The sequence below is a fragment of the Cyprinodon variegatus genome, unplaced genomic scaffold (assembly GCF_000732505.1).
Source record: "Cyprinodon variegatus isolate N-32 unplaced genomic scaffold, C_variegatus-1.0 Scaffold119, whole genome shotgun sequence".
In the NCBI taxonomy this organism is placed as follows: domain Eukaryota; kingdom Metazoa; phylum Chordata; class Actinopteri; order Cyprinodontiformes; family Cyprinodontidae; genus Cyprinodon; species Cyprinodon variegatus.
In genome coordinates, this window is record NW_015150572.1 from 193,369 (window position 1) to 205,982 (window position 12,614).

A 12,614-nucleotide genomic window follows, 5' to 3' on the forward strand; every position below is an offset into this window, starting at 1 on the left:
ATGAATTTTGCATATGGTCTCTTTCCAAAATAGTGTATAAAAAACATAAATTCCTAAATAAATGGTTTTGAATAAAGCGATATCTATGTTAGCCAGACCAAATGTGCATTTCTGCATAGCCTTTTCCTTGTACAAGGTGAGGAAGGCCAAACAAAAGGTTGCCTCAGCAACAAGCTTCCTGTCCAAACAGATGCCGCTCCCTTTGTACAGCTAGGGGCAACATATGAGACACATTTGGTTTAGAGTCAGAGCTTCAAGGGTTTAGCATGTTAATAATTTTATTTACAAAAAGCTAAATTATATCAAAAACACTAACACAAATCAGTTTAGCATTTCAACAAATATTCACTGCCAAAATCTACTTACAACAAATTCTGGTGCAATCTGTTTGCAAGGACCACACCAGGTAGCTGTGAAGTCCACCACCACCAGTTTGTTTCCTGCTTCCTTCAAGGCAGACTGGAACTCGCCCTATGAATTAAAGACAACAAAAAATAAAATAAAACACATAGAAAACATAAAAAAAAAACACAATGTAATTAAGCTAATCCTCCAACATCAAACAAATGTGTTTTATTCATTTTACTTTATTATAGCTGATGGCATAACATTGGGCATTTTAGAGAGGGGATTTAGCAGCATAATGGAGGAAAAGTGTCTGTTTACAGTGTGTGTTATTTTTCTATAAATATATAATTTATATATATTTTAACCTGATAAAAACCAGACTAGGTCACTGCGGTGTGCCAATTATGAAAAGGTCTGTCACTGAGCCACAATGCAGACCCAACCATACCCCACAGCTCAGCTGCATTTGATTGACTTTATTGAACTCAGAGTGGAGAAATGTATTCGTTACAACAGCTTTTTTTTTTTATTTAAATATAGCAGGATTATTGTACAAGGTTATTGCACAGGATATTTACATAAGTATTTATATAGATTGATTTTTATATATACTTAGCTACTGCACTTAGTGTCAAATATAAAGAAACAGGTTATTGTGCAGGGCATTTACATAGATTATTTTCATATATATTTAGTTAATGCACTGAGGGTCAAATAAAATAGAAACTGGTTATTGCACAGGGTATTTACATAGATTCATTTTTATAAACATTTAGCTACTGCACTGTGTGTCAAATATAAAGAAACAGGTTATTGCACAGGGTATTTGCATAGATTGATTTTTATATATACTTAGCTACTGCACTGAGTGTCAAAACAGAAAAAGGTTATTGCACAGGGCATTGGGCTGTTTAACGCTTTCAATAGTCCCCCACCCTCGGCCTGCTCTGAGCGGCAGAAAATCGTTCCAGAAGTTTCTGTTTCAGCTCCTGTACGTCCATGTACCTCAGTAAACATGCCTGCCAGTTTGTCCAATAGTTTTGAACGCATCTTAATAGTGGCGGATAGATGGCTAGGGGTTGTTAGACTATGCTTTGGTCGGCCTCTTCCGGGTTCAGGGCTAATTCGGCTTATTCTAGCAACTTCATGACTTTTAAAAACCAGGTCCGGTTTAAATGTCATTATGTTTAAAGCTTAAAAAAATATATTCCAATTTCAGCTGTTTTCATTAGCTAAACGGCGTAGTTTGACGTTTAACCCGATTTGTAACTTATTATAAAACGCAAATAAAACTTTAAATTGAAAATGACATAGCCCGTTAGCTAACCACTGAACTCTACAGATATGAATGGGAAGCTAACTTTAGGGATGTGGCTACATCATGGTAAAAGTCCAGCAGCCTCGCGCACGATGACCCAGCAGGTTCGATGTGAGGGACGCGGAGGCTAAATGTTTTTGGTTAAAAATCATCAATGGCTCCACGTACATATCATTTTAATTTCCTTAAACTCGCTTTAAACTGACGGGCCTTGAAAACACGTTTAGCACGGGTAGTGAAGGGGGGCTGTGGAAGAGGCGCGCGGTGACACGTTTCTGTGCTACTTTGCGTTACATTTACACCAACAACTATGAAATAAATGTTTTACATGTGAAACAGAGGTAAACAAAAACAAAAGCAAATACTTACCAAATTCTCCACTACACGGACCATGATAGCGTTCTTTGGATGCGTGCCAAGATAACGGCAGCTAGCTTCTGGTTGTGTGGAAAAAAAATACCTTAGTTTCAGCGAACGCCCAGTCGTTTTTAAAGACTCAGTCAAGCTAGAGTGAACCGCAGCCGGATCCAAGTTTCCGGCATGTAGCAAATAAAAGCTTCTGATTTAAGAAGCTTACTCCCCACCCCTCCCTGGGATGAAACCAAATTGCATATTTTACAGAGATTCTTATTTCTTAAATTCATCTATTTTGGATTATATCTATATGTTTTAATTTACACATTTAATCTTATTACGACCACTTTTATTTTGAAAACTACTATCGCGACGCATTAAAATGACTTGATTTATTTTCCCAATTCATTACTGAAGAGCACCCAGCGACAGTTAAAACTGTCAAAATTATTTCATTTGTATACATTCTTCTTCACATTTCCTGATTAGGAGCCACGGGTATTATATATATATACTGTATTTGATTATGTATAAAGTGAAACCGGAGTCAATTTCCGGAGATTGCGTGCAAAGAGCTGAAACGGTACTAGTTCCGCTCCTTTTCAATTTACCGGTACAAGGTTTGGCTGCTAGTTAGAGAACGTTTAGCGGGAGAAGAAAGTACACACTCAAAATGAAACAATCAAATGCAACACACAAATAAACAATAGTTAAAACTCCACTATCATATTTCAACAGATATGTCGACTTTTTTGTTTTATAACTCGCAGCTCGGTGCGATGGTTCTGCTGTTTCCAGTTCCCCCCCACTCAATCCCTTTCCCTATTCAGGCCAAAAATGGGGCGGATCCTTTGTTACAAGTCAGAATGACTGGACATTTCTGGGTTTATGGTAAATGATTACTCACCGCAGTTACACGGTTACATTTCCTCTCACGTTCTCTTAAGTTTTGCAGGAAAAAAAAAAAAAAAAAAACAGGAAATAAAACAGAATAACATATAGTAAATAAAAAGAAACATTTTATTGTTCTTTTTAAACAATGTTCAGGAATACAACGAGCTTTACTTAAATTTCAATAAGTTACAACAACAGAGAACTATACTTGGGGGGTGAGGATTGAAGAGTCCTTTTCCTGAACTATTTAAAAGTCCTGAAAACTGGGAAGATCAACCAAGATCCTCCTGCAGAGATGTCAAAAACTCTCGTGTAACATAACAGTCAAATGTACAGGTTCTAAATTGTACATGAGTACAATTTATTTTGCCTTAAATGATAAAATGTATTTAAAAATATATATTCTTATATATATATATATATATAAAAAAAAAACATGCACAGAAAACAGATAAATGTCCCCCTCTGCTGACTGTGTTGGCAGGGAGAATCTAAGAAAAAAACTAACCTGATCTAATTTAGCTCTAAATTAAAACATCAGACAGGATGCTTTACTTTATGAGCAGTTAAATACCTATAGAGCTCTGGTATTCATATAATTAAAATTTAAATAGAACTTGAAACAAATAGTTAAATCTAATAAAAGAGGAATGTAGAGAGAAGGTCTTGCATCTCAGAATCTGATCCATCATGTGGGGCGTTTCCCATCCCCTCCATCTTCATCCATGTTTCTTAAATGGACAGATTCCCTTTGCACTCAGATACTGAATAAAAGCAAGTATAATTAAATCCACTTCAGCGTCTCTGATCTGTTGCATGGGGAAATTCAAAAACCCTTATCCTGTTTTGGTGATTCTGCTCATTTGTGGCTTGAGAGATACGCTTCAGGTCATATTACACAACATTTCTCTTTATCTTCAGCTTTTTAGCAGGTTGTGTGTCAACACTGATACTTGGGAGTTCTTGATACTTGACTAAAGCCTGAAATCCATCTGAAGATAAGCAGTCACAAAGCATAGCTCAATATTTACACGTGTTTTTTCTTGTTTTGATTTTTTCTGTCCAACATACATTTTGGAATTAAGGTCAGAAAGTGAAAGTACAGTTTCAAACCATAACACATTTTCTGAAATGTTTAACACATTTCCTGCTGTTTTTGGCTAAATTTTTTCAAACTCTGACTGAAGATGGATTTTTCTTTTTCCGATAAAAAGAAAAAATCCCCCACAATCGTCTTACCTTGGGATTATAAATAATTGTAAATAATTATAATTGTAAACTGAACACACAATTTCCCAGGAATAGTAGGTAATGCCTCTTGCAGTTTTATTTACTAATTTTCTATTATTTTCTTAATCTTGGGAGGGACCTTCAGTTCTCTGTATTGTCACAATTGTTCTTTTCCCCCCCATTTTGTTAACAATTCCAAAGTCTTTAAATCATTTTAACTCTCTTGCTGGCTGAATCAGGGCCTCTCTGTTGAACAGTTTTTGCTGCAACAAGGTAAAAAAATAAAATACTATTAATAAAAAAGGAGTGTGCACCCACACTTTTTATTTATGTTTTATTTCTAACCCTCTTAAAAAAAAAAAGCATTGTTTCTGAGTCGAGTTCTACAGTTAAGGGTAAAATAATGTAACTTTTTGTTACATCACAAAATCAGGCACTTTAACGAGGATGTGCAGACAGGAATATTTTTCATAAGGTTTTAAACTATATAGTAACCATCGTCTGAATCCTAAAGTCCATTACACAATTCAAAGAGGCACAAAGAATTAGATTAGATTAGATGAGCTTTATTGATCTCACAACGGAGAAATTCACATATTGGCATCCTTTATTTGTCATACAAATTCAAGCAGTAAATATTAAAGAGGCACATAAACTGCATAAAATGCACTAATGCAACAACAGTAATAGTAAACACTTCAGATTAAGACACATTAAGATACATTCTCTATCTAGCTGACGATTGAGGACTTTTAGTGCTGTTCAATACAAAATTAGTGCATGTCATTTATTACATAATACTTGGCGTTTATTTGTAATCTATATGTAAAAGATAGAAAGGGACATTTGGAAACATTGTAGAGTAAGGCCTTCAGCAAAGTATTCATACCACACTGGTTTACATTTTTACACCCATGACTTCAGACCTGGATGGAGGTTCACTCCTCTAGCAATTGGCTTAAAACGTGCAGCAGGAACTTCAGTGGAAGAATTCATAGAATATGCAAGAATTAGATCGACCCGGTCAATGCCCAGAGATCAACGTTCACCGATTATCTCCATCCAATCTGATAATTCTTTGGCTATTTTGCAATGTATAAAAGGGAAGATTTTGCATCTCTAGATGTGCAAAACAGGTTGAAATGTTTCTTCTAACTTGCACCTATAATTCCAATAAAAGACGGTCAAACAAAGTCCTGTTTTAGACATTTAGTGGTAAAGAATTGCAGGAACCACAGAAAAGATTTTTGGTGTCTGTTGTTAAATTAAACTAGCCTAACTTCCATTCTACTGTAGCCATGTCATGCATCAAAGAAACAAATACAGCTAGCTGGCAGCTAAAAGGGCAGGATGCTAAGGAATGGAGCTAGATTTCTAAACAGGACGTCCCAGTCGACTGCATTAAATGGTTAAGAGAGACAAAGCCAGAAAAACAACAAAGGAAAGTGAGAGGATGTGTTTATGGGTGGGGCCAGTTGAAACACCATCAGTTGCCCTGAGTCATGTTTTCATATCATCAGGTTGGTATTGTAAGAAAGAGTAACCTCTGTATGAATGTTTTATAGGGCACACCTCCGGGAAGAAAGCTCCTGTTACACTAGACACTACTTGACTCTAGATTTTAGCAGAACTTCCTTTAAGCTATCGGTTAGCCACTTCAGTGCACTGTCAGATTTAGAAATAAATCAAATACATTTTTGATCTTTTAGCCAAACTGAAGTTCTCAGCTCTTATCCTACATCTAATCTACATTGTTAGTCGTGAAACATTCAAATCTTCTCCACATTTTACCTTGATTCTTCTTACACAATACCCCTCCTACATGTAGAAATTCCTCAACACCACCTCACACAGCAACTACAGCCTTGCCAATGTTTTCTCCCTTCAGCAGGCCCATAAATGCAGCTGGCATGTTCTCAAAGCCCTTTGTGATGTGCTCTCTGCACTTAATTTTCCCCTGTAGAGGTAAAATAAATATATTAATTTAATTGCACCAATGCAGGAGGACATGATGTTTTAAAAGCTAATCCTAAACGTACCTCTTTTAGCCAGGCCATCAGTCTTTTTAGGCTTTCAAGGTTTTTGTGTTCCCACCTGTTAACCATGAAACCCTCCATTTTCAGCTCCTTGAAGATCATTGTCAGGTGTGGGTACGGTCCTGAGAAATATTCCAGTTAAATCCAACCTGCCTATATCACCGTCTCAGGCGCTATAGATGAATGATTTTTAACATACGCACCTGTCTGAGGAGTCGCATCATTGTACGTGGAGATACTCCCACACACAGCTATTCTTCCAAAGCTCTTCATCTGCTGTAGAGCGACGGTTGAAAAATGCCCTCCAACCTAATAAGAGATTAAAAAAAAAAGTTGCAAAAACAAAGTGGAATAAATGACCAACAAGTAAACTGCACAGGCTTCACTTACATTGTCGAAGAAGCAGTCGTATCCCTCAGGAGCTGCCTTCTTCAGAGCCTCCTCCAGGGACGGAACCGTTTTGTAGTTGAAAGCCTCATCAAACCCCAACTCTTTCAGGTATGCTACTTTGACGTCCGTCCCGGCCGTACCCACCACCTTACAGCCCTTGATCTTGGCGATCTGTCCCACCACATTTCCCACCGCTCCGGCCGAAGCGTTCACCAGCAGGGTCTCGTTCTTCTGCAGCCCAAGGACCTCCTCTATTCCATACAGAGCCGTCAGTCTGAAGGTAATAACAAATAATACAAAACAGCATCACAGAGTCTTCATTAAATCAATTCATTATGCACAGAAAATTACATTTTAAGCCTTTGTTTTCTAATTATTTAGTTAATTATGCCTTTAAACTAAAGGTTTTAAAGGCGTCTCAAAGTGATGTTGCCTGTTATTTTTCAGAGCATGTTTTTAACTCTACGTATCCAGAACCAAACATGGAGAAACAGCATCTAGTTCTTATGCTCAACTTATCTGGAAACAAACTACCAGAAAACTGAAACCCTGAACTGCTTTAAATCCAGATTAAAAACCTATTTTTCAGAGTGGCCTTCGACTGCGCTATGAAAACATTATTAGCTCAAGTTTTATTCATTCTTTATAAATTAATCTCCAATTAATCATATTTGTTGATTATTTATTTACATCTATTCCACAACAACAAACCGTTTCCCTGTGTTTTTCGTGCTATCTTTTTTCATGTACAGAACTTTTATTTATCGCGCTACTGAAATGTGCTATATACATCAACCTGCTTTAAAGCCAATAAGAATGAAGTGTTTTGCTTCCTTTCTTTTTTTTATCTGAATATCACAGAAACATAAAGCGCGTTTGAATCCAGCAGCATGGAGAACACTGCAGACTGTTGCAGTTTTTCAGCTGCCATCCATTGTTGTGCCTTAACACCGAGGATAAATGCAAAAACATTGTAGCTAAAGTAGTTGACAGCTTACAAAGAGCTGTATCCAACCAAATCAATGGAAAGTTGGGTGGAGGGAAAAGTTTCTTCCATGCAACACTTCTCTAAAACAATCATTAATGCAAAAGAAGCTCCCAATGAAGTAATCATTCGATTCACAATACAGTCCTACGACATACGTTTTAATATCCATTTAAAAAAATAATTGTATTTATCTCATATTAAATTATAATTTTCTAAAAAATAGAAATAAAATATATTAAGTCAGTCTGTGCTTAAATATTATAAACTATAAGCATATATTTTAGCATTTCGTTCATATATTCAAGCTATTCTGATTTATTGACATGGATCTATATAACTCTAAAGTGTTAGTTTAAACCCCTGAACATTTATTTTTTTATTTGAACAATTCTTCTCTGGTATCCAGAGTTTTAATAAAGCAGGAAAACATCCAATTTGATAAAATTTTGGTCAATTCCTTACAGAGTATGACCTGTGATGGATACAAAAAAATAAACTTAAAGTGGACATTTCTTTCGGATTTAGATTCATTTCCAAGATACAAATCTTCTAAAAATGTTCTGCATCATCAAACATCACACACAATAAAGCATATTGAATGAATCTTTCTTAAATAATTAGCCAACAATAATATGCTGACAGATTTTGTGAAAATTGTCACTTACCCTGGCATCCCGACATTACCCAAAGCCAGCGACAGCGAAACATCTAGAGGCCAGTCAGACATGAGGGGGGTGAGGTCCGTTCCATCGCTGATGGCGTGGCTCCTCCAACCACTGCGGCTCACCACGTGGCTTCCCACAGGAAAAGCCTGGTTTTTACTCTGGATCACCCTACACAAAAACAAACCAATCTACCAGTGATGCTGCTGACTCGGTCAGTGAAAAATATATTTGTGTCACAACGAATCAAGTGTCCTAAATATTAAAATTATTGTAATTCAATAAAAAGAATTTAAATACCCAGAACTAGAAAACCTACATGATAAAAGCTGTTTAAAGCGGGTTATAATGTGTAACATAAAAAAAAAAAAAACCATATATGGGTTTCAAACTGGTGCCACTGATGGAGCTTGTTCTGCTTTTAGTAGCAGCCCAAAACGTACAAATGGAAATGTCTCATCAGTAGAGCAAACTGCAGACTGAACCTAGAAGAAGGTGCTGGGGTCTAGATAAGCTGCGTTCACTTAACCTCGGAAATCTGAGCTTGGAGAATTCAATTTGTTATACGTTAGGGCTGAAACAATCAGGCGGACTAATCAGAATTAGTTCATTAATAAAATTATTTTGTAATCGAATAATCACTAATTGTATTAAGTGTCTAAAACATGTGATTTGCAAAAATTTGTATAAATGAGGCCAAAACTGTATAAAATGTTACAAACCTATTGAATTTGAGATCAAAAACCTGTGTAAACCACTGAAATTGATTTGTGGTGCTTCTATATTTTAGCCATTCAAAGTGCAGACATGTTGTCTTTTATCTTATCGAACCACCTCTCTTCTCAGACTAATATAATCAGTGAATTAAACAAATATGAAAGAAATCAATAGCTGCAGTCCTAGTATAAGTTAAACAATCAAGTTAATTACAACAGTAATGTTTACTACAAGCGTCTGTGAAGTACTATGTTTGAAAAATTAAAGGGGATTAAAAAAAAAGAAACAAAAAAAACACTACACTACAAACAGTAAAAAGATGCTTTATTTTTGGCACCTATAAGAGTCTAAATCATTGATCTCTATTTATTCAGTGAATTGCTGATGGCCCAAAGAAAGTGAAGCCACCGGCCACCATCTTGGTGCTCCTCACTCCCACAGAGACGTGCAGTAAGAAACCTACCTGTGTAGCATTTGGCTGCAAAAACAAGCAGATTGCCGGCTGTGGGAAGATGTTTCACAGGTAATTGCACAGTCAGTGGATGTGCTAACCAAGAAAATCCATATATACGCCGATATATCCTATAGTATAGTATTGTAGTAACATTAGTCTGGCTATTTAGGACCGACTCGAAGACATTGACTGAGTTAGCCATTGACTTTGTGTCTAACGTTTGAAAATAGAAAGTAGAGTAAATAGAACTAATTCACTGTGAAATGTCAATGTAAGAATTCTTAAGTGGATGATGCTGTTGTTTTTGTAGTGTTTGTTGTATTTCTTACTTGAAAAAGTCATGTTACAGCTAAAACATTTTTAAAGGCTAATGCACAGACACAGACAGAATAAAAGTATATGGCATCAGTCAAAATGTCAGGAATAGCGTTTAGGTCTCGAACTCAACGCTATTCCTGACATTTTTAATTGAAAAAGCTTCTTGGATGGGAAGCGAAAGTCTTCAACCTTGGAAACAAAGTAGGGATGCACGATATTGGGATTTTGGCCGATATCCGATATGCCGATATTTTAAAACTCATGTAACCCATAACCGATATCGATACCGATGTTAAAGCTGGACAAAAATAAGTAGTCATTGAAAATAGCAGTTTTGTTATCCATTTCTGACACTTTGAAAAATAATATACTCAAATATATTTTCATATGCTGATATCAACTTGATTTTTAAAAACGCGGTATCGATCTATTTTACTTTCAAAATCTCGTGAAATTTCATCGTTCTGTTACAAACTCTCGTGATATTTTGCAAATTCTGGTGAGATTTTGTTAGTAAAATAGATCGATACCGCGTCAATATATCAACATATAAAAATATGGCAAAATTTCATGAATTTTCAGGGGATTTCGTAGCATAACGATGACATATAGCAATATTTCATTAGTAAAAGAGATTGATATGGTGTTTTTAAATGGCAATATATCAGCATATGAAGATATTGGGATATTTTAATGTATCAATATTTTTTCCCTCGTCTTTAGAAGTTTTTAAGTCTGTAAAAAATAAGTTTTTGAGGAAGAAGAAGAAGTAGTTTTTTTTTTTTTTTAGACTTTAGAAACTCAGAAGCTGATCAAATATCGGGTTAAATATCGGTGGGGTGGCCGATGTCCGATATTCAGTTTTAAGGCCGATACCGATAGGGGGCCGATTATATCATTAATCCCTAAAACAAAGTCCAGTGGATTGTTTTTAATCTTAATTTTGTTGTTAGAAATTACGCAATATTCACACATTTCAGTTCAAACTAAAAAGAAACTAACAGAAGGCAAATGCAGGGAGAAGCAATGTTTGCTCTTCATGCGGCAAGAAATACATGCGATACAAGAAAAAAAACAAAAAACTAATAATGCCATTACCATCTGCATAATGTATCTAGACCTCGGTGCAAAGCTGAGGTAAATTTTGAATTTCTGCACATCTAAAAGGATGTTTTTGTTGTTTGGTGTCCCTGTGATGAGCACATCAGCTATGCAGCAGATGCATTTTTTGTGCACAATGTGGTTCGCTTCAAAATGGGAAAAATGTAAAACATCTGGGATTTAAAACATAGTGCGGATCACAGAAAGTGTTCTTCCTGAGAACTTTCTCCTTGGAACTCATCCATTGAACATCCCCAATAGCAATGATTTCTATCTCTGAACACCCAGCCAGGAATGTTCAGGGTCTGCGCTTGTCGGCTCCTCGCTCATGTTGAATCAAAGGCTTTATAATTAACCACAGGTGCAGCCCGAGCCGTTTCAGTAAATATCAGACATGCAAATCACATCATGAAGGATAAAAGAGCGTTCGCCGTTCCTGTTCCATTACAGTTGTTTTCCTCTTACTTTGCAACTTGAGTTCCGATCATCACATCCCCTTCCTTCATGTGGATACTGCTGAACGGCCTGCAAAACAACAGAAACAGATATTATAAACCCTTCTTTATCGAATGAAGGCCGAACATGAATGTTCTCTAAAACTAGGACTCACCTCATGTATGGATCCACACTGAGAAAAACCGCCTCCAAAAGCACCTCTGGAAGAACAGAACAATTCAAGTGTAAAATCATTAAGAGAACAGTGTTAGAATACAGAGCCTACAAACTCCGTAAGCCTTGTCACATTTTGTCACGTCAAAATCAATATATATCTTACTGGGACTTTAATAGAATAGCACAAAATATAACATATCATGTGAAGCTGAAGAAAAATGCATTGTTTTTTTTTTTTCAAACAACACAAATATAAGATATGTGGTATGTTTAATTTGTTGAACCCTGTTTGGTTCAGTCACTGATATCAGCTGTTTTGGTTACATGTGTTGCTTATTCTTCATTACTAAATGATATGAGCTGATTCAGATATCGTCTGGACTTTGACTAACTTATTCTTGCACATGAATGATGGATTCATTTAAAGCTGCAGTGTGTCATTTTCTGCATCATCCACTGCTTCTCACCCTCAAACAAAACGCAGGCCGCCATGGTATAAGTGGCTTTACTGATATTGTTTACAAAGATAATTTTATAAATAGCATTTTATTAGTCCGTGTAGGATATAGATTTTATACAGGCCTAATTTGTTGCAGTCACATGAGAGCGTAATGCTGATCTCCACAGTCACTAGTATATCAGCTCTGATCTGTGACCTGCTCCTATGTAATAATAGTTATTTCTAAGGCAACACAAACGTAAAGATTGAGTTTTAGTTTGTAGATGATAATAAATAATAGGGGGGGAAGCCTCCCTCTTCCATCGCGTGTGCACCCGTTTCTGTGCACTCGTGTCAACTTTTGGCACTTTGAAGGCGTTACCCACCAGACAAACCCACCCGCCTGTGATTGGCTACTTTTCAGCTGTTTCTCAATATGTGTACTTGTGCGTTCTCATGTGCTCGTGTACTCGTGAAACGTCATCACCCTCAGTCCTAGTACTGTTCCAATTCACAAGAACGGACAAAGTCGCCAGATGTTGTTCTCGCCCCTCCCCGTTTACCCAGCAAGCATCAGAGCAGACTTGTCCATTCTTCAGATTGACAGCTGTCCCAGCATGCACTGCAGCAGCAGCAGCTTTTAATGGAGCACTCACAGAGCTCAGAGTATTAAAGGAATAGTACACCCAAAACATGATTAGCCTTCATTTTCTACTCACCCCCATGCTGAACAACACTCTGGAGTACTTTTTT

The 12,614-nt window shown here is 36.6% G+C and overlaps 2 protein-coding genes across 2 annotated transcripts in view; both read right to left on the minus strand.

The window, feature by feature from the left end:
• Positions 1-2,190, minus strand: part of txn (thioredoxin) — a 5,798-nt gene extending 3,608 nt beyond the window's left edge. The window contains exons 1-2 of the mRNA XM_015375433.1: positions 2,036-2,190; positions 367-471 (exon numbers count right to left, since the gene is read on the minus strand). Coding sequence (XP_015230919.1) covers positions 367-471; positions 2,036-2,059 — 129 coding nt within the window. The 5' untranslated portion in view covers positions 2,060-2,190. The remainder of the gene's footprint in view (positions 1-366; positions 472-2,035) is intronic.
• Positions 2,191-4,699: 2,509 nt separating this feature from the next.
• Positions 4,700-12,614, minus strand: part of LOC107085267 (prostaglandin reductase 1-like) — a 14,332-nt gene continuing 6,417 nt past the window's right edge. The window contains exons 3-9 of the mRNA XM_015375510.1: positions 11,421-11,466; positions 11,276-11,335; positions 8,224-8,391; positions 6,571-6,844; positions 6,384-6,489; positions 6,184-6,302; positions 4,700-6,101 (exon numbers count right to left, since the gene is read on the minus strand). Of these exons, the coding sequence (XP_015230996.1) occupies positions 5,991-6,101; positions 6,184-6,302; positions 6,384-6,489; positions 6,571-6,844; positions 8,224-8,391; positions 11,276-11,335; positions 11,421-11,466 (884 nt within the window). The 3' untranslated portion in view covers positions 4,700-5,990. The remainder of the gene's footprint in view (positions 6,102-6,183; positions 6,303-6,383; positions 6,490-6,570; positions 6,845-8,223; positions 8,392-11,275; positions 11,336-11,420; positions 11,467-12,614) is intronic.